At 50.4% G+C, this 21587-nt stretch overlaps 2 gene segments (V, D, J or C); both read left to right on the top strand.

The window, feature by feature from the left end:
- The first annotated feature begins 4037 nt into the window (after window positions 1–4037).
- LOC124098432 (immunoglobulin heavy variable 4-38-2-like) lies at window positions 4038–10400 on the top strand. The segment is given in 4 exon segments: window positions 4038–4148; window positions 4233–4543; window positions 7920–8045; window positions 10356–10400. Coding segments are annotated over 4 exon segments (528 nt in total).
- A 6483-nt stretch (window positions 10401–16883) lies between these two features.
- The window catches only part of LOC124098431 (immunoglobulin heavy variable 4-61-like), a 31351-nt gene continuing 26647 nt past the window's right edge, over window positions 16884–21587 (top strand). The window contains 2 exon segments of the V gene segment in view: window positions 16884–17002; window positions 17088–17417. Coding sequence covers window positions 16957–17002; window positions 17088–17417 — 376 coding nt within the window.

Raw genomic sequence — 21587 nt, 5'->3', positions numbered from 1 at the left:
TCTCCTCCCTCAGCCCAAAGTGTCCCTGGGGCTACAGGTGAGCTCCCCACACCTGCTGAACTTTACACACTTCTGACGCCATGTCTCACTCCCTGCCTGTTCAGGTGATTCCCAGTCCCCTTCCCATGATTCCTTCCCTTTCCCCCTCCACCCAGTGACCTTCCTGTGCTGGATCAGGTCACAGAACACAGTTCTCACTGGAGCCCACCTACTGCCAGAACTTTCCACCCATTTCCAATGTCTGGAGGGAGTTGTTTTCACATGTGAAGTAGGGATTTTCCTGGCTTCTAGTTTTTATTGACCAATGAGGCTGCCATACCTCCAACCATCACAGGACAGCTCCCACAGCAAGGAATTACCTGACATGAATATATATGGACTACACAGAAAAAGGGTGACAGAAAACCATAAACTTTATTGAAATGTACAGAAATGTGTGTATTCAGAGTGAACCTCGGTGTGTGTGAGCTGTCTATCCCTCATGATGAGGCTCTGTGACACCACACCTCAAACCCAGGGCTCCATATGGTGTACACACCAACTCCTCATGCAGCTGTGCATGGTCTGTGGACAGGGGTGACCTAAGAAAGGTCTTCAAGAGAAAGGGGCACCCTGGGCAAGGACCCAGTTGGAAGGATGGTCTGCTATTCAGGTCAGCTCAGCCACTGGCCTCAGAACCCTGAAGACACACTGTGCCCAGGACCACACGGACCCCATCTCACTATGAGCTGACCCTGAGCCTGAGAAGCCCCAGGACACCTGGCTGCTGGGGAGAGGCAGCGTGGAGCCTGCCTGGGTTTCCAGCCCCTGTGGCTGCATTGCAGGGTGACAGACAGGGACACCTGGGCTCTGTCCCTGCTCACATCAGTGCCCACCCTGTCCTGAGGGTCTGCTCCAGTCTGGGTGAGGATGAGCAGTGGCAATGTTTACATCCCAGATGGTCCTAAGAACACAGCAGCTGTGGGAAGACATGAAACCACGAGTCCCCTTTGATTTCAGCACTGACACCATCAGTCAGCACACTGGTGTTTTACTTTTCATTTTAATACACTTTTAGCTGTAGGTGGGCACAATGCCTTATTTTACTGGTTTGTTTCCCAGGTGCTGAGGATCAGACCAGGCCTCCCACAAGGGCTCTGCACTGGGCCTCAACCCAGCCCCACACACTCCCACTGCTGTTGTGATACATTGGTTTTTCTTGACACTCCCTGGGTCTCTTCCTGAGGACTCCCAGTGCCAATGGTCACACAGGACAGTGGGGCTCCTCTGGCATGGTCACAGCAGGTGGGACATGGTGGCTGCACTCTTTCCCCAGGGCTTCCTCCTTCCTCCACCCTCCCCTCCCCCGCCCCTCCCTCTTCTCTCCTAGTTTTCTGGTATTTATTTATTTATCTTCTCTATTTAGTGCCACTCAGCTTCTGAGTTGGTCCACACACAGCTGGATCCCCTTCTCTGACCACCTGTCCTGGAGGGTGGGGAAATGCCTTTCTCCTTCACAGTGGCTCAGCTGCACCAGGGTGAGACTGTGGGTCTGCAAGGACAACTGACCACCACCTGCACCTGTGTCGTGTGTAGAGATGTGGCTTGAACCCCCTCCTTCTGGGAGTCCCTGTCCCTGTGCTGTGCTTTGGGGCAGAGTGCTGGGATATCACTCCCTCCAATCCTCCTGAGATGCACTCCCCAGCCCCGTCCATCACACTCTGTCTCCCACAGGTCAGTCTGTCCATTCAGATGGAAGTGCCCGTTGATCTTATCCACACATAGACCTCCAGCCAGGACCCAGTGTCTCTCCTACTCCCAGAAAGGGGCTGGGGCTGGGCTCCGAGGACCCAGTGAAGAGTGCACCTAAGTGGCTGTCCAGTCTTGGACACTCAAAAGCACGTCCTCCTGTGCAGGAGAAATAATAAGAAGGGGAGAGTGGAGGGGATTCTGAAGTGAAGTGTGTGAGCAGAGGTGCCCTGGAGGGTGTCCATGCCTGCCCATTGAGTCCCTTCAACTCCAGCCCCTCCCAGCTCTGGCACCTCTGCTGGGAAGGTCAAGTACTGCATGGGGGTTGCAGGACCTCTCCAGCCAGGGACCCTGGGCTTTCCCTGGTAAGCACAGCCCAGCTCCCCTGAGGTCAATGTCTGCTGGGCTGAGGTCTGTTACTGACCCTGCTTCTCCAGGCCTGGTGGGAAGGTGTCCCTCCTACTGCTGAGAAAGGACTTAAGGATTCTGACATGCCCCTTAAGGTCATGACTCACGGTGTCCTAGTAATACCATCAGGAAGCACTGAGGTGGTGCCTGGGTTGTGGGGCGCTGCGGGAACTGATGAGGGGAACAGACACAGCACCTCGGGGCCTGGCTCAGTCTCTGCACTGAGCACATGAGGACTGGTTTCCCTTGATGGACCCTGACCTCACAGGAGAGCCAGCAGAGGGCTGCACCTGGGGCTCAGGAGAGGACAGGCCCCAGGTGGGTGCCCACCTGCAGGAGGAACCTCCTCAGGCAGCACACTGAGCTCTGCCCAGGAACGGGCTGGGCACCAGGAGCATGGCTCATGCTGCTCAGGAAAGGACCCCACAGGTACCATGGAGATGTGCAGAGATAAGGCAAGGACTGGGCACTGCGGCTGGTCAGACGTTCCCTTACTCCAAAGAGCAGGGTCTTCTCCTAAGCCCACTGCTGAGAGGGACCCTACGTTTTGTTGGCAGCATTTTGACAGCTCAGCTGTGCCGCCCATCTTTCCCTCCACCCTCCCTCCTGATGATGATGGAGAATGGGCACTGCTCCTGGGACCAGAGCATGGCTGGCCTCTGGGTCTGCAGACACATTTCCCAGTGAGACGTGTGGGGAGGATGGGGCTGGAACCTGACAGGCAGGTGGCTGTCACTGCTGATGGTTCAGACAGCAGCATCCTGGGCCTGGGCTGCTCTACACTGCCACCCCCGTCCAGCACAGGCAGCTGAACTGAAGTCACTGTGTGAATTTGGGGTGACACAAAGTACCACACAGACACAGAATACCTTTCATAAGCTTCATGATGGCTTTCTCCATATCCCAGCCTCAGGGTCCCCAAAAGGGGGACACAAGAAGGTCAGAGAGGCTGACAGGAGAGAGGGGGCATGTTCAGAAGTGGGCTTTTATTTTGGGTGATGCTGTTTCTTAGAATTTTCTATCTGAAAAAGGCAGAAGGGGCAGGATTACAAAGGAACAGGTGAGTGTGACTCAACCCCAGCAGGTGACACCTACTCCTGGAGCCACGCCCTGGTATCCCAGCTGGGGGAGCACCCAAGTTACTGGAACTGGCACTACCCTGCCCGACTGAATGCAATAACTGTTCAAACCTGGAGCATGAGGACTTAAGGAGGTTCATCAAGGGTGGCTTCCCTCACTAATGGCTCCCTCACCTGGGACATACGCTGAGCTGATCCCTTGGAATCCAGGGAAGCCTCTGCAGATGAAGAGGGAGCTGGACATAGAGAGGGAGTCACATGTCAGTTGCACAGCTCCTCTGGGGACAGCCACATAGACAGTCTGTCTCTTCCTCTTCCCAAATGCTCTCCATTGCACGTTTCATCCAGTCTCCCTGCTGCTGCTGATGTGTCCTGGATTACAGGACATTAGAAGATGAGGAAGGTTACAACTATGTCACACAACCAACATGACAGTGTCACATGTTGTCCAAGAGCAGAAGGACCATGTCACAGTAGCAGACAGTGGGAGAGAAAGCAGTGTGCTGGACTCAGAACTGAGCACTCAGCACGCAGAGCCTGAGAGGGTGTGGTGAGTGAGACTGGGCACCAGGAAGGGAGCAGGGTCCTGAGGAAGGGGCTGGGCTCAGGAGGGTGGGCTCCCCCTCTGACAGCCTTCCAGCACCCCTGAAACCACCTGCTCTCCTCTCACAGGTAAAGCTCCACCTGGGTTCAAGACAGGGACACATCTCAGGACCACAGAGGACCTGGGCAGCCTGACCTCAGCCTCTCCAGATATCAGAAGAGCCTCACCCACATGCAAATCCCTCACCCTGCTATGGGTTCAAATGCCCTCTGGGCTGTGGGAGCTCCCAGCTCTCTGCTCAGACAGGGCTGAGGTCTCTGGGAAGGCAGGTGTGGTCTAGAAGATGAGGCTGCTGGGTCTTGTCCTGTGCCTGGTCACAGCTCCCCAAGGTGAGTGTCCCCAGTGTCAATGTGGATCCATGGGGAGCTTTTGACTGCTGGTGACTGACAGGATGTGACTGTCCTTGTCCCCAGGTGTCCTGTGCCAGGTGCAGCTGCAGGAGTCAGGACCTGGCCTGGTGAAGCCCTCGCAGACCCTGTCCCTCACCTGTGCTGTCTCTGGTTACTCCATCACCAGTGGTTACTGCTGGAACTGGATCCATCAGCCCCCAGGGAAGGGGCTGGAGTGGATAGGGGACATATGTTATATTGGTAACACTTACTACAGTCCATCCCTCAAGAGCCAAGTGTCCATCTCCAGAGACACGTCCAAGAACCAGTTCTCCCTGCAGCTGAGCTCCCTGACCTCTGAGGACACGGCCACCTATTACTGTGCCAGAGACACAGTGAGGGGACCTCAGTGTGAGCCCAGACACAAACCTCCTGCAGGGTGCCCAGGGCCAGCAGGGGGCGCTCAGCACACAGGAGCTCAGGTCAGCCAAGGAGCAGGTGCAGAGGAGGAGGGAACTTGACCCCAGTCCTGAGCCTCCTCACCAAGCAGCTCCTCCTGAGAGCACCAGCTATGGGGGTCCTAGAGAAGCCTCCTCCCCTTGGACACCCCTCATTTCCCTCCAGGTGAGGTGTGTCAGGAGTGCTCCTATTCAGCAGCGGCTGCACAGTCTCCTCTCTAGCTGAGGCTTTCTGTGCAATGATAGGCACTGCTCAGGGCCATCACGTGAGCTGTGTGGACACTTCATGGCTTGGGGAACTCCCTCCACTCTCAGAGGGTCTGGATGTTCTCCTGCCCAGTGTCCCTCCCAATCCAGTGTTCCCAGTGGCCTTCCTGTGACTGATCTGTGCACTTGGCACATGTAGAGGTCATAGCCCACATTGCTCCTGAGCCATCCAGCCACAGGGGACCTTTGACAATGACAAGGCACAGTCTGTTTTGTCACAGGTTAAAGAACAGACGGTCGAGCCACCATGTAGGTGATAGAGACCATGGATGCAGCTGATAGTGTAAACCCACCCTCAGCAGGCACAACAAGGTTTCCTCTGTCCCCAAACATAAGAAGGAGTGAGCTGAGGGATGACGACAGGAAGCCCTGAACCTGGTCTAAATGCACAGAACTTGTGTATTCAGAGTGAACTTTGGTGTATGTGAGCTCTAACCTCATGATGAGACTCTGTGACACCAAAACCCATAGTCCCAAAGGGCAGAGGTGCCCCCTCCTCATGCAGCTGTGTGGCCTGTGCACAGGGGTGACCTGAGGAAGGTCTTGGAGGGAAAGGGGCTCCCTTGGCACAGACTCCCAGGAGGGTGGTCAGCTGTGCATGGACTGTGGCAGCTGCAGGTTGGCTCTGCACTGACCTCAGGACCCTGAGACATGCTGTGACCAGGACCACTCTGACCCCAACAGGGTTGGGAGCTGACCCTGTGCCTGAGAATCCCCAGGACACCTGGCTGCTGGGGGGAGGCAACCTGGAGCCTGGTTACTGCTGGAGCTGGATCCGTCAGCCCCCAGGGAAGTGGGTTTCCAGCCACTGTAGCAGCATTGCAGGATCACAGACAGGGACACCCTGGATGCCGTTCCTGCTCAGGTCAGTGCCCACCCTGTCCTAGAGCCCAGCTCCACTCTGGGTGAGGATGAGCATCATCAATGTTTACATCCCTGATTGTCCTAAGCCTGTCCTGGAACATGCCATGAAATAGAATCACTTTATGTATTTTCAAATTATGGTTTGAAGCTACAGCACTGATTTTATGTAAAACATTTATAATTTGCTAAGTTAAAGTTTTATATTCTGTATCACCATAAGCCTCTTATGTTTTTATTAATAATAAATCCAAGTTTTAATCACTTTTAATATTTTATTTGAGCATCATAATCATAGAAAAATGGGTGCTTCATTATCACACGTTGATAGAGGATAAACAGATGGTGAAGAGGAAATGCTTCTGTGTATTCTGTGTGTCTGACATTTCTGTATGGGGCTTACTCCTTTCAATTCATTATCTTTCTTTACACAAAATATAAATGCAATGATTTGCCTTTGTTTTTAAGTCCTTTGTAGCCTTACAATTAACTCACTATAATCATAATTCTACACTTTTTTGTTTCTTAGCAAACAAAAATAATATTGCATTTTAAGTAAGAGAGACTTTCCACAGTGGTGAGGTTTCTGTCTCTTGGGACTTGCTCTGGGGGATCACTAGGCTTCTCCCTGAGTCCTGGTAGTTGCTAGGAGCACTTTTAACATACAAAACACCCCTCAATAGCAAAGATTCTGTATTTGATTGCTTAAGCCTGTTTTTATGAGTATAATATATTCACTTAGATACATAAACTAGACTTATGGATTTGATATTTGAATATATTTTTAAATTCATGAATAAGCAATGAGGTGTTGTATGTTGTGATCTTTCTCATGTGAGGGTGTTTGATCACCAACATCACTAAGAATGTCAGCATCTCTCTCCATCAGACAACAGCTGGCCATTCCAGCTGTATTTTCACACTTACACTGAAACCTAGCTCTAGTGAGGCAGAGGACAGCACACTGACACAGGGGTGCCAGGCACCATGATGGGTCCCAGGCTGTGCACACCCAGCTGTCCATCACCTGTCCCTCCTGGGTGTGGGGAACCCACCAGCTGCTCTGCCCCAGTCACTGTGAAGCACAGCCTGGCTGTGGGCCACAGGTGCCCTGTGAGCTGCAGAGCCCCAGGACATGGCCCTCTCTGCATGTGGCCCTCACCACCCACCCTCACGGCTGCCCTCCCTGCACCTTCACATCTCCAGGAGCCACTGTCCTCTCTCTTTGGACCTGATGCAGTAGCTTCCCCACATGAGGGATGGTGTGGTGATGGCCTCCCTCTGCCTGACCCATTCCCACTAGGTCCATGTGCTCCAGGGCCATGCTCAGTGCCAGGAGAGAGAGCTTGCCACTGTTTGGGGCTTTATACTATTTCTTAGTCTATGAACAATACATGTTCTTCATCTAGCTATCCCTGATGGTCTTATTGGTTGATTGTGAAAGGTTCTTCAATATTCAAGGGTGTGCAAATACTTTATTGACATACAGATTCTCTCCTATGGATAATTATTCATTTCCTGGGTGGCTACATCATGGGAAGTCCTGATTTCATTTTTGAGGAAGCTGCACAGTGTTCTCCATGCAGCTGTGGAGTGTTCATTCCCAGCAGTCAACCCGAGCTCCCTGCCCTACCCTGGGAGCATCTGCCATCTGCTGCCCTGGACAGGGAGCCTTTCCACCAGGGAGAGTTGGAATCTCCCTGTGGGTTTGTCAGCATTTTTATGAATTCGTGGTATCAAGTATTTATTTGGTGCTGGGGATTGAACCCAGGGCCCTTTGCATGCAAGGCACACACTCTACCAACTGAGCTATCTCCCCAGCCCTCAAGTAGTTTAATGAATTCTCTCTGTTCATGTCTGTGCTCATTGAGGAATGCATATGCAGGTCACTTGTCCAATAGCTGCCAACTGTCGGGTACTTGCTCTGGGTCATCTTTGGCTACTGAGTTGCTGGTTTTTCCCACTTAATCAGCATAACTAATACTTGTTGGGGGAACAGGCTTCCAGATGCCTTTTCTGCTACTGTGTGGCTGTTCTCCTCCTCTGTAGCTTCCTTTGCTGTGGGGAACCCTGCTCCTTGGTGAATCCCAGTGTCCACTTTGACTCTATGGCCTTTGATTTCAGGTTCTGACCCAAACTCTCCCCTGTATGAGCTCCATGCAGTGTCTTCCAGGTCTCCTTCCAGGGCTGTCTCATCTCAGGAGCTGTCTGTGAGGCCATCACTGATTTGGAGCTGAAGTCTGCACTGGTGAGAGTCAGGATCCAGTTCCTCCTCCTGCCTGTGGTCATCCAGTTTTCCCAGATCTGTTCAGTAAAGAATTCACCTTCTCCCAATAAGTGCTTGTGGGATTTTGGTCAAAACCCGGTGGACTGCATGTGTGGGCCAACCCTGACCTCTAGTCCCCCTCTGGTCTGTGTGTGGGTTCAGTGCAGGGCCAGCTGTCTGGGCTGCTGTCACCTGTGGTATGTGTTCTGTCCCACTTACTGATTCCTGGTTTTGACCCTTGCACTTTAGGAACCTGGTTGAGGAAGTCAGTGTCTGTGTCAGTACAGACGAGTTTGGTGCAATATTTGATTCTAGCCCTTTCAGAGTGTCCAGTCTAATTAGTCAATATCTGATCAACTTTAACTTGACATTTTACAGGGTGAGGGATAGTGGCCTATTATATTCTTTTACATATTGATATTCAGTTTTCCCAGCACTCTCTCTTGAAAAGCCTGTCATTTCTGCAACATGATTTTGGAAACTCTGTCAAACACCAGATAAGTGCACTTAGGTTGGTCTGTCTCTGTACCTCCTACTCTGTCCCCTTGGTCTCCATGTCTGCTTTGGTGACAGTGCCATGCTGGTTCAGTTACTGCAGCTCTGTCAAGTAATTAGAGGTCACATGTTGTCATATCTCCAGGTTCACTTTTCCTGCTTAATCACTTTGCCTACTGTGTGTTGTGACTTCTCCACACAAATACTAGCACACTTGTCTGGTTCTTTTAAAAAGGCTGATGGTATTTGTTGGTGATTTCACTGAATCTGTGTGGCATTTGAGGTAATGAGGGATGTGCAAATACTTTCTTGATATTATTGATTCTGATGATAGCAGAACATGGGGGGCCTTTCCATCTCTAAGTTATTCAAAGTCTCCTGGAGTTATTCAGTATTTCCATTGTAGAGATCTTTCACCTCCCCAGTTGAATTTTTCCCCAAGTTTTTTTAAAGGGCATTTAGAATGAGACCATTTACTTGATTTATTTTTTTCAGATGACTCATTTTGGAATACAGGAAAGTGGATTATTTATCTGTGCATGATGTATTTAGCTCTATTGCTATAGTTGCTTATCAGAGCTAGAAGCCTTCTGGTGGAGATTTTGGTTCTCCTAGATATTGGATCACATCACCAGCAAGCAGCATATTGAGACTTCTTTCTTTCTTTGTAACAGTTTAATTTCTTTGTCTTGCCTGATGGCTCTGGTTAGAGGTTTTAGGGACAATGGACACAAAACAAACTTTCTAATAAACTAAGAGATGTTTTTTAGAAAATTTAAAGAAGATTGAAAAGCCCCTGACAAACTAAACAAAACAAAAAGAAGAAGATCCAATCAATAGAGGTAAAACAGAAGATATTGCTACTGAAATCATGAAATTAGAAAACATTTTTAAAAATATCCTCCAGTAAACTAGGAAAACGTGAAGAAATCGGCAAAATTCTAAATGCATGTGAACTAGACAAATTGAAGCACAAGAATCTACAAATGTAAAACAGAAAACCATGAAGCAATGAAGGTGAACAGCCATTAAAGACCTTCCACAAGAGGAGAGCCCAGAAGCAGAATGATTTGCAGTTGATTCTAAGAGACTTTAACAAAGAGATGAGGCCAACTTCCTCATGGTGTTCCATGAAATGTAAAAGAAGGAAACACCAAAAAAATCGTTCTGTGAAGCCAGTAACACCCGGATACCAAAACCAGACATAGAGACATCCAGAGAGAAGACTTCAGACCAACATCACTGGTGAACAGAGATGAGAGACTCCTTAATAAAATATTGACACCCTGCACTCAAGGACACATGAGAAGGTGGGGACCATGATCAGTGGGTTTCTCCACAGGGTCAGGAGGTTGGCTCAACATGCAGATTGTGACTGGAGCTGCTGAGAGGGTGACTCAGATGTCCTCCACTGCTGCCCTGCTGGGCTCTGGTTTAGAAAACAGCCACCACCATGACCAGCACAGCCAAGAGCACTCTGCTGTGGAAGCCCTCCCCAGGGCAATCAGGACACAGTCTAGGGGACTCCAGACCCCAGGGGCCCTTAGGGTCAGAGTCAAGTTCTCTCCTTGGTCCTGTGGCCATGGTCTCCCTCCTAATCAATCCTTCTCATTAAATTTGAAGTTGCTATTTGTACAACTGCCAGGGAAGTGAATAGGACCTACCTGCATCCACACTCAAGTGGAGGCCAGGCATAGGGCACACATGGCCCCCTCCATGTCAATACATCAGAAGGACAGAGGGTAACAGGTCCCCCAAGCTGAGCCAGCAGGGACCCCATCACTTGTCCATGTTGACAAGTGTCTGCCTCCTTGAGGGTCTGCCTCCCTCCTGGTCACCCTCCTTCCTGGTCATCCTCAGCACTTGGAAGAGGCCCGGGCCCTCACCATGACCTCTGGCCCATGAAGCAGGAGCAGGGCTGCTGGCCCCACAGCTGTGGCTGTGTCCTCTGACTCTCTCCTGTGGTATTTATAACTGTGGGTGCACTGTAGGGAAACAAAGCACTGGAGTTGGTTTCCATAGTGATTCAGACCTGGATCAGGACCCCCATTTCTGTGGGCAGCCCTTCCCCTTCCTGCCCTTCTCCCTCCCTGCTCCCCTCCTGGGCTCTGTGGTCTTTCTTCTATGTGTTGCACATGTCTGAGTTGGAGGTTCATGGATGTTCATGAAGGTGGAGTTCAATGTGCTCCTTCACATCAGCTCACAGCATAGATGGTGAGTTCCCTTCTGCTTTCCTCCCTTTACCCCTCTGCCCACCTGCAGGCCCTTCCTGGACCCACTGATCTCCTTCTCTGTCCAAATCACCCTCCTCTCCTCTCCCTCTTCTCCAGCTTCCACAATTGGGAGAGAAGATGGGCCCTGGTCTTCTGCGTCTGGCCTCCTTCATCAGCTTGATGGTCCCAGTTCAACCTGTTTCCCAGCAAATGCTGTCATTCCATTGTATTCCTGGCTGAAGACCCACTGTGCACAGACTCCAAGCTTTCTTCATCTACACCAGCCCCTGTAGGGTGCAGCCCGTCAGAGCTTCTGCTGGAAAGTTGACCATTTCATCTTCTTCATGAAGAGCCAGTGTTGCTTCTCTCCTGGAAAAATCCTTCAAGACCTTGTTTTCCCATGAGATCTTGGGCCCAGGAAATGCCAGCCCTGGGAGTTGTCCACAGACCTTCCCTGGACAAGGGCATAACCTCTCAGGCACTGCTAGGATGGTTCAGGGGATTCCTAGAAAACTGCTCAATCCCTGCATTACAGGTTACTCCATCCCCATGTTGAATCTGTCCCAGTGGATAATATCTGACCTGTTCCTCCAACCCTATGTTGGCCCAGACCCCAGAGGACAACATCTGACAGGTTCCTCCATCCATCCCCATGCTTTCTCATCCCAATGGATTCTGTGTGACCTGTGACCCCCCCCCCCATGCTCACTCTATCTCAAGTGGATAATATATAACATATTGCTGCCTCTGCATGCTAAACCTGTCCACAGGGCATGATATCAGCGCTGTCACACCATCTGACACTTGACTGTCCCCAGAGGAAAATATCTAACTGTTACTCTATTACCCTGATGCCCTGTCCCCAGTGGATAATATCTGACCTGTCCCTCCATCCCTGTGCTGGTAAGTCCACAGTAGATGACATCTGACCTGTTACCCCATGCTGGCCTGTACCCAGTGGATATTATCTGAACACTTACTCCTTCTCCACGCTGGTCCTGTCCACAGTGGATACTATCTGGCCTCATAACCTATCTACACTCTGGCCCTGTCCCCAGTGGATACTATCTGATGTGTTACTCGATCCCCAAGCTTGCCTTTCTACAGTGGTAATCCCTGGTCCATTACAGCATCCCCATTTGGCCTGTCCCAGTGGATAACATCTGCATGTATAAAACTAACCCTACCTAATTCAGTTAATGTGGCATTCTCTATCCTTAATAATTCATATGCTCCTCTGGTGAAGCCGTCTACCCTTGGCCTTGTGTTTCCTGGGATTTGACACATGATGTGACCTGTGTGTGTGTCCCTGCTCTGTTCAGGCTGCCTGCTGCTCTTAGGCTCAGCTGGGCAGGGTGCACAGTTCTGGAAATGCATGCATCTGCTCCTGCATGTTATTGGGGAAACACAAACAGGTGGCCTCATGACCACTTCTATTTCTAAGGGCTCAGAAACACCTGGTTGAGAAGGTATTATGTCTTTCATTCTCTCCCCTCTGTGTCACCCATAACATAAATAATTCTTTCTTAAATGGTGTCTGAAGAGTCCCATGGGCTCCTTGTTCTTTCCACCTGAGGAGTGCATTCACAGCACCTTGGTAAGGTGTTCCTGGAGCAGCTGGGCATCACAGTCCTGGGGGCTGCATGGTGTTGGGGCCACTCTGGCAGCCTGGACAGCTGAGGGGCTGCTGGCAGAGCAGCAGAGGTGCAGCCCGTCTGTCCCCAAGGGCTGCCTGGGGTGGCCCTGCAGCAGGCCCAGGTCAGCAGTGCAGCAAGCCCCATGAGTGCAGAGGTGGCTGTCAGATTAGAGGACAGCACAGGGCAGGCAGCACCTGGGGACAAGGATGAGATGCTCTCGGCACCCAGGGCTGGCTTTGCACCTCCAGGGGGACTCTGTGCAGTGGCTGCTCAGGGCCTGCTCAGCTGCCCTGGGGACCTTGTTAGGGGTTACAGGTTCGTGCAATGCCACCTGGGGTCCTGGGAAAGGTGTGTGTCCCTTACAGCTGGCCCTGCTCTCAGCATGCCCTGCCACTCAGGGAGGGCCCAGGTCTATTCCCTCCTTTGTACAAGTGTGGACTTATGGCCAGCTGCATCCTGTGTCTGCAGGTGGATGGACAGTTCCTCCCTGACCAGCACATAGCTGGGGAGGGAGGCTGAAGGGAGCAGCCAGCCAGCTGCTTCTCAGGACCCTGGGTGGGGTCCCTACATGGTTCTGTGCAGTGGAGCCTGGTGTGTAGCCCAGGCTGGCTCTGCTCTGTCCCCACCACTGCTGGGGCCTGTTTCCCAGAAGTTCCCAAACTTTGCTGAGGGCTGTGGGCTCAGTGGCTCCAGCAGCACAGGTGCCCCCTGTCAGGGGTGAAGGATGATTGACAGCTCCTTGTGTGGCAGGGGCAGAGGCAGAACCTGCACAAGGGGCCCCACCTGAGGGTGGCTTCAGCAGAGGTCCTGCCTGTCACTCGTGTGCTCTGTGTGGTGGGGCAGGATGATCACTCCTTCCGTGCACAGTGCTCTGTCCTGCACCAGTGGCCATAGACTGACCCAGGCCTATGGGCAGGGAGAAGAGCAGGGCCTTCTGCAGCTCCCTCATCCACTAAGGCAGCCTCCCAGGGACCTGGCCATGTAAACTAAAGTGCAAATTTCACATGTGCTAAGTGTGTGGACGTTTTGGTTCAAGAACACGCAAACACACAGAAAGCATCCTTTGTAAACATCTAGAAAGTAACTGGATTACAGGTTTAAATTTGAAGCACAAGTCCACAGATTTTCAGATAAAAGCAATAAATTTTTGATGGTTCAGTCTGACAGCGAACTTTCAGGTGTATGTCAAGATACAGAGGATGGGTCCCTGAAATTAATGTCTAACCCACTGGAGCTTGGGCCACTCAGAGGAGAGGGAGAACATGGATGCCCTGGTTCTCCCAGTGGGCACTGGGTGCTCAGGTCATGGCCTGTCCAGCTCTGTGCTTCATAGCACCAAGGTGAGCCCAGCCAGTGTGCCTGCTCCCCTGCCATAGGGCTTGTCCCCTTGGTCCTGGCCACAGGCAAGGCTTCCCCTGCTGTCCTGAGCTTAGGACTTGGAGAGGTTCTTCTGCAGACTCGGAGGTTCACCTCACAGGGCAGTATGACTGGACACAGTGTGCATGACACCAACAACTGCCATGGGAGTCCCTCACCTACCACAGGACCATAGTGTTGGCTCTTACTTGCCACAGATGACTAGTTTTATTATGTAGTCACAGCAGCTGTGGCTCAGTGTGTCCAGGGGCACTGGGGGCCTCTGTGGCTGCCCCTACAGAGGTCCAGTGCATGCATAGAGATGGTGTCCATGTGCTTCTCACAGTGACAGGGCCAGAGTCCAAGATCTGTGGGGCATGGCAGCATGACACAGTCCTCAGAAAACACAGAAACCCCAAGGACAGGAAAGGAGCCCTGCAGGAGGGAGTCCCTGCAGAGGCCTCCACAAGGTCATCCTCAAAGGACTGAGGCCCTAGGGACACTGCAGTGCCCCCAAGGAGGAGTGCAGAATGCAGCCAATGACATGGCCAACTCATACTGTGCCTAGTCACTCAGGGGACCTCAGTGTGAGCCAGACACCTCCCTCAGGAGGCACCTGTGGCCAGCAGGGCACACTCAGGAGAAAGGAGTTGCTGATTGGGTAGTGGATTTTTTCCAGTTGTGATTCTCATTTTTCTGTAAACGTCACACACTTCCTGAAAAGGCCTCCACAGTTATGCCTCTGGGCCTTCAAGAGATGTTTATCAATTTAAAAAATAATGATTAACTGGTTGATTGTGTAAACTTGAATTCCTTGATCCACAAATGAATTTTCAGAGGGCAATATCTTCATGTCTCCTGTCCCTAAATTCTAAATTTATAAAGGTCCCTGAACATACAATGTACATCCTCAAAGAGTAATTTGAAATCATTAAGGCATTACAATTATTGACATTTATAGCAGAAGATTAATTGATGGCCCAGAACATCTGGGCCACTTTGCACAAACACGCAGAGACCCACAGTTTCATGTGCAAGCTCCCAGTCTCAGGCTACCTGTTCCTGGGTAATTCTTCTCCCATCCAACACATCAACATGGTCCTGCCTGTGACGTCTTCCCATTCTCTGTGCCCTGCATCTGTGTGGACACAGGAGGTGCATTCTGCACACTCCACATGAAGACCACAGGCTTGGCAGACATGGTGCTGGTGATGGACAGCAACAGCCTGGACACGCCTCGCCCCTACCTGCACATGAGCCTCTCACACAGTCAGTTATTTCAATGGGATATTTATGTAAATATGAAATGAGGAGATTAAATCCCGTGGAAACTGACCAGGTGGAAGGATTACCAGGACCAGGAATTTGCTGTCATGGTTCATATATGAGGTGGCCCACAAGCTCACGTGTGAGACAGAGAAGAGAGGACTAGATTACCAGAGCTCAAATCTAAAGTGGATTAATCCACTAACATGGATTGACTTTCATCAACTGTAGGCAGGTGGGGGTGGATGGAATACTTGGATCACTGCGGTGTGCCTTTGGGGGACACTCTGTGTAGCTCACCTGCTTCCTGGTGGCCATGTCCTGAGCTGGTTTCCTCCTCCACGCCCTTGTGCCATGGAGTTCTCCCTCCCTGGCCAGAGCTAAGGACTTGCCACCTTGCACTACAACCTCCTAAGTCATGACCCAAAGGAAGATTTTCCTCTTCTCTGTTGTCAGAATTTTGGTCAAGTGACAAAACAATGTAAAATATTGATATATTTTTAGGAGGTTTTCTTATGCCACATCATACATCCACTACGTTTCTCTGATTTTCATGAAAACTTTGTGCTGAATGGTGAAAGCAAATTGAAGCCCTGGAACAGGTGAGGTGTTGAAGACCCCACACCTGGCACAGGTGAGGTGGGGAAGACTGTCACGTGGAGGGCTCCAGGATCCCCAGGTCAGGAGGGGGGTCATCTTAAGATGCCTCCTACTTAGATACCTGGAAGAACAGCTTTCTAATCAGATTATTTGATAGGACTTGGAACTTCACTCAGTGGCTCACCTGGATTTGCAGGTGGTGAAAACATGGAGACCAGCAGTTCTTACCTGAGCCACCCCAGGACCAGGAGGTGGGTGCTGCAGGCTCAGTGTTTGCAGGGAGTTCATGGTCAACACCACAGGGAACAAGGAGAGGAGCCCACATGTCTTATTAGTGGGCTGTGCTCACTCAGTTAGGCAGGAAGTCAATTCCTGAACATCATCAGGAGGTCAGCAACTACACCTGCCATTTCAGTGACCCCACCTCACTAAAGACAGTGTCCACTGTTCTCTCCAAATGCTGGGCTGTGGGCAAGGCAGGTCTCACTGCAGAGATGCTGCACAGGGAAGGGACCTGGGCCTCCTCCCTCACCCAGCCTGCCCTGCATGCCATCCTGTCTGCTGTCAGCCTGGCCCTGCTGCTCTGGGGGACTCAGGGGCTCTCAGCCTCAGGCTGCAGCTGAGTGCTGCCTCTGCCCCCAGGACTCTCCCCTGGCCCAGCACCTCCATCCTGTCCTCTCCTGGTGGAGACCAGAGGGCAGGACAGGTGAGGCAAAGAGCTCAGGGCAGATTCCCACCCACTGCTGTCCACAGGCATTGGCTGGACAGTCAGGAGGACAAGCAGGGCAGAGGGTGGGGAGGGCAGTGGGCACACAGCAGGAAGCCCCTGCCCTCCTGAGACCCTGCTCCCTCCTCTCCTGCTCAGTCTGTAGCCCCCAAATCTCACAGAGATGAAAGAGAAGAACTCATCCTGAGAACAAAGGGGGCTCTTCTCCTGGATGTGGGGAACCCCATCCTCAGCCCTGGGCTCTGTTCAGTCATCACTGAGGGCTTCTCCTTCAGGGCTGGGAGGTGGACCTGGGCCTCTTGCATGCTGGGCACGTTCCTGCCACTCTGAGACCCTCCCAGGAGCAGGGAGGAAGGGCTTGGAGGAGGCAGGGCTGGGCTCAGGAGGGTGGGCTCCTCCTCTGACAGCCTTCCAGCACCCCTGAAACCACCTGCTCTCCTCTCACAGGTAAAGCTCCACCTGGGTTCAAGACAGGGACACATCTCAGGAGCACAGAGGACCTGGGCAGCCTGACTTCAGCCTCTCCAGATATCAGAAGAGCCTCACCCACATGCAAATCCCTCACCCTGCTCTGGGTTCAAAGGCCCTCTGGGCTGTGGGAGCTCCCAGCTCTCTGCTCAGACAGGGCTGAGGTCTCTGGGAAGGCAGGTGTGGTCTAGAAGATGAGGCTGCTGGGTCTTGTCCTGTGCCTGGTCACAGCTCCCCAAGGTGAGTGTTCCCAGTGTCAGACCTGGGTCCATGGGGAGGTTGTGGCTGCAGGTGACTGACAGGGTGTGACTGTCTTTGTCCCCAGGTGTCCTGTGCCAGGTGCAGCTGCAGGAGTCAGGACCTGGCCTGGTGAAGCCATCGCAGACCCTGTCTCTGACCTGTGCTGTCTCTGGTAACTCCATCACCAGTGGTTACAACTACTGGAGCTGGATCCGTCAGTCCCCAGGGAAGGGGCTGGAGTGGATAAGGTACATAAGTTATGATGGTAGCACTAACTACAGCCCATCCCTCAAGAGCCGAGTGTCCATCTCCAGAGACACGTCCAAGAACCAGTTCTCCCTGCAGCTGAGCTCCCTGACCACAGAGGACATGGCCACCTATTACTGTGCCAGAGACACAGTGAGGGGACCTCAGTGTGAGCCCAGACACAAACCTCTCTGCTGCTCACCCAGGGCCAGCAGAGGGCGCTCAGCACACAGGAGTCAGGTCATCCCAGAAGCAGCTGCAGATGTGAGTTGGGGCAGGTTTCCTCCATCTGGTGGCCTGTCCATGTACCAGCTTCCCAGGGGGTCTCTGTGGCCTTGTGGTCTCTACTTATCTCTGATGTGTCTGAAGATAATTATTCTGTTTTTGTCATGTTCTTTTTTTTTTTTTTTGAAATAGTGCACCTTACATATATTTATTATAGGTTTTCATTTTGACATAGTCACATATATTCATTGTCTATAAAATCTCTTTTGCTCTCACAGCACCTCCTTTTACATTTTCCTCCTACTTCCCATTATTTAACCTACTGACTTTTCTTCCACGACTTTCTAATTTTCATTAAATTTACACTATTTGTGTGTGTGTGTGTGTGTGTGTGTGTGTGTGTGTAACTCATAGTGGGTCACTCCCACAGGTGCAGGACTCACAGGTGTGCAGAATTGACCAATAATATCTGCTCAGCTCACTCCTGGCCCCTCCCTTCTCCTGTCCCTCCTACCTCACCCTTAGTCACCTCCTGATCCCCACTCACCTCTTCTGTCTTCTTGGGGTTCCCCTTCCATTATCTCCCTTATTTGTGGCAGCTCCCACAGAGGACAGCCAACACTCACCCTGACTCCCCAAGCCTCTCTCATTCCTCTTCCCTAATGTCCTCCAGCTCCGTCCACTCACCATCGTCTCACTCCTCCTATTGGCTGAGCAGAGCTGCAGTGTTGGTACATGACCCACATTTCCTTTATCCATCCACTAGGGAAGGGCACCTGGGCTGGTTGCATAACCTGGTCTTGGGAATTGCACTGTATAAACCCTGCAGTGGCCGTGTCCCTGCACTGTGCTGACTTGGGTCTTTAGGGTAAATACCAAGCAGCAGGAGAGCTGTGTCCCACTGTGGCTTAATCCCTGTTGTTCTGAGGTGTGTGCACCTTGCTCTCCTCAGGGTGGTTCTCATCTGCTGTGCCATCAACAAGGTGTGAGTGTCCTCTCCCCAGGTTTCCTCCAGCACCTGTTATTACATGTATTCTTGATCACTGCCATTCTGTGGTCATGGGATGCCATGCGCACACAGAACAACCAATACTCAGTCACCTTCCTGGAGATTGTACTCTGGCCTGGTTGACTCAGCACCCTGACCAGGACAGGTAGGATACATGAAGAGATGGCAGTCCTTGCTGGAAGGTGGACCACAGAATAAAGCTTGAAAATTGACCACAACGTGTAGAACACAACAGGCATTTTCACCAAGATACAAATGAGCTCTCTGGAGCTCACCCTGACCTAAATACACGATTTAGCAAATACCAGGGTGGACACCCCTCTGCAGCCCAGGAGAATGACAAGCAGTTTCCACAGACTCTCCTTGACTGCCCTCCCTTGATGGGTCCTGCACTTAGGAACCTCCTTCTCGGGAGCTCCATAGAGAGGGGAGCAGAGTAGCAAGAGGTGCAGAGTCCTGCCACACCCCTCCATAGCAGGTGATGGAGAGGACAGGGCAAATCTCCTCAGTGAAGGTCATTCTAGAATGTTCCCTGATGAGATGGAAATGAGGCTCTTGTGAAGTCCCTCCCACACCTCAGTCTCGCCATGAGGACAGCATCAGACAAACCCAAGAGGAGACTCATTCAGCATAATGTCTGAAAAACCCTCCTCCCTCCTGGGATCTCCAGAGATGGGAGGAGCAGAGGAGTAGTTCTGACATGGTGATGGGCACCCATCAGACTCCACATGTGAGGTCTGTCTCCATTAGTTAGGGCGTCTCCTCCATTGCCACCTGAGACCTCAGGCCATCCAGACATGCTCCAGGGACCCCCACAAGAGGTCCCTTGTGCTGGAGAGCAGGATGGACACCCAGCAGCCCAGCCTGGACACGCTCACTGTGCACTCCTGCAGGAGGGGCCCTCATATGGCCACACTTCACACCCACTGTGCAAGGTCGTCCTGGCAAGTGGGCAGGGCAGCCAGAGGTGGACAAGTGGAGGACACAGGTCTTCTCCTTTTCCACACAGCAAGCCCAGGAGCCCTGCACCTGCACCAGTGCAGTAGGTGGGCCCAGACCACCCAGCAGGGCTGGCAGGAACACACAGACCTGACCATCCCTCAGCATCCCCAGGTGATGTCCAGTGTGGCCAGTGCTGAGAGCCATTGCCAAGTAGGAATGATGCATGGCAATTTCTTTGTCAGCCTACCCCATGTTGCTTAGAGGAAGGACTCTCCATTGTGGATTCAGATCATTTGCAGTGACTTTGCATGAATGGTGACCTTGCTCAAGGACCAGGGCGGATCCAGGTTTAGGGTGTATCCTGCTTGGAATAGGGAGTATCCAGCTCCTTGGGTTTAGGGCGGTTCCAGGTTTAAGGTGTACCCTGCTGGGAATAGGGCATATCCTGCTGCCTCAGGCGCACCCTCTCCTTGAGTTCCCCTTGAGTTCTCCCAGGATTCAGAGAGTATTTTGGGATACTGAGCCTAGTGGAGGTGTGGATTTCCCCAGAACATGTGTGTAGAGCGCTGGTGTGAGTTCGGGAATAAATAATTGCTCTTTGAATCTACAATGCTGTGAGTGGCTCGTGATTTTGTGCCCATCCAGACTGCGGCATTTGGTGGCCTGGACGGGGCATGTCTGAAGCTTGGAGGTAATTGAAATTGCTTGCCCCTGAGGGAAGGCGAGAGAATGGGTGACCATTTCAAAAAACAATGTGTTCTTGTTTTGATTTATTTTGTTTTTGTTTCAAGTTGCCTGTTCCTAGAACTTTCTCTGGCAAACTGGGGAAAATGGTTTACTCAAGGTTTGAAGTTGTTTGCCTCCGAGAAGGAGAAATTGTTAGAAGAAGGAGGTGTCCTAGTAAGACCAAGAACAGTTAGGACGTATGTTGATACAAAACAAAAATGTAACCCATGGCTTTTAAAAGACGAGTTATTAAGTATATCAATGGGACCATCATGGTATCCTGTAGAAGGATTTTTCTTCAACAAGAAAGAGAGGGCTAGTTCTGTTTACTACATTTGTCTAAGATCTTGGTTTTTACAAAGATCTGATTAATTTACAAAGCTAAAGTGTTAAAACATCAACCACTAAATATAAAATCAAGTACTCTTTACTTATTAAGTTCCATAAGGTAATATATTTAAACAGGATGTGTGTTTTCATAAATTGGTAAATGGAAAAAAGGTTTAATATTGCTTGTGTCTGTGTCTTTGCTAAAACAAGGATACTAACAGTTAAGATTCTATCATGTGTAATTTATATACAAAGAGTATAAGAAGTTTCAGTTGGGTTTCAATTATAATATTATAGTACCATAAAAAACATGAAAGTATTTAATCTTATTAAAGTGGAGTAATTTGTCTAAATCAGAAATTTTATAAGAGTTGTTTCAGAATGTGAATTTATTAAAAGGGTTAATGGCTATAAAAGAGATATTAAAAGATTAAAGATGTTAAAATATATTTTAATATGAAAGGTTAAAAGAAAAAGAAATGTTTCTAGATGAGATAATCTCTGTGTGGTAAAGTAAAAAGTTGTAAAATGCCATTTAAAAAGATTTTGAGGAAACTAGACTTACTTTAAAAGCTTGAGAAAGGAAGAAAGAAGAAAAAGGTATTTGTACATGGCAGATTGAGACAAAGCTTCTTAATGGAGTAAAAAAAAAAGAAGCCTTTAGTTGAAGGGCAGCCATGTAAACTAGCATTAAGCAATTTAAACAGAATATAAGCCTCGTTTAAAAGAGTGAAGCTGTAGGTGGTGAAAAAGTACATTTAAAAGTACAGTATAGATGATAATTGGAAGGCTTTAAAAGGTTAAATTGAAGGTGGTTGAGATACCTTCATGATGGAAAAAAGAAAAAAAGAGATATAAAAAGATTCAAGATGTGGAAATATATTTTAATATGGAAGGTTAAAAGAAAAAGAAATGTTTCTAGATGAGATAATCTTTGTGTGGTAAAGTAAAAAGTTGTAAAATGTCTAAGTAAGTTGCAAAAGGCTTTAAAAGGTTAAATTGAAGGTGGTTAAGATGCCTTCATGACGGAGGAAAGATTGCGTCATTCAAAGCCTAGTTAATCTTAAAAGCATTACTTAAAAAAACCATGAAAATGGGAAGATAATA

Source organism: Marmota monax, unplaced genomic scaffold (genome assembly GCF_021218885.2).
Source record: "Marmota monax isolate L192 unplaced genomic scaffold, Marmota_monax_Labrador192_F-V1.1 WCK01_AAM20220418_F8-fsc00499, whole genome shotgun sequence".
In the NCBI taxonomy this organism is placed as follows: domain Eukaryota; kingdom Metazoa; phylum Chordata; class Mammalia; order Rodentia; family Sciuridae; genus Marmota; species Marmota monax.
This window is presented reverse-complemented; position numbering and strand designations above follow the sequence as displayed.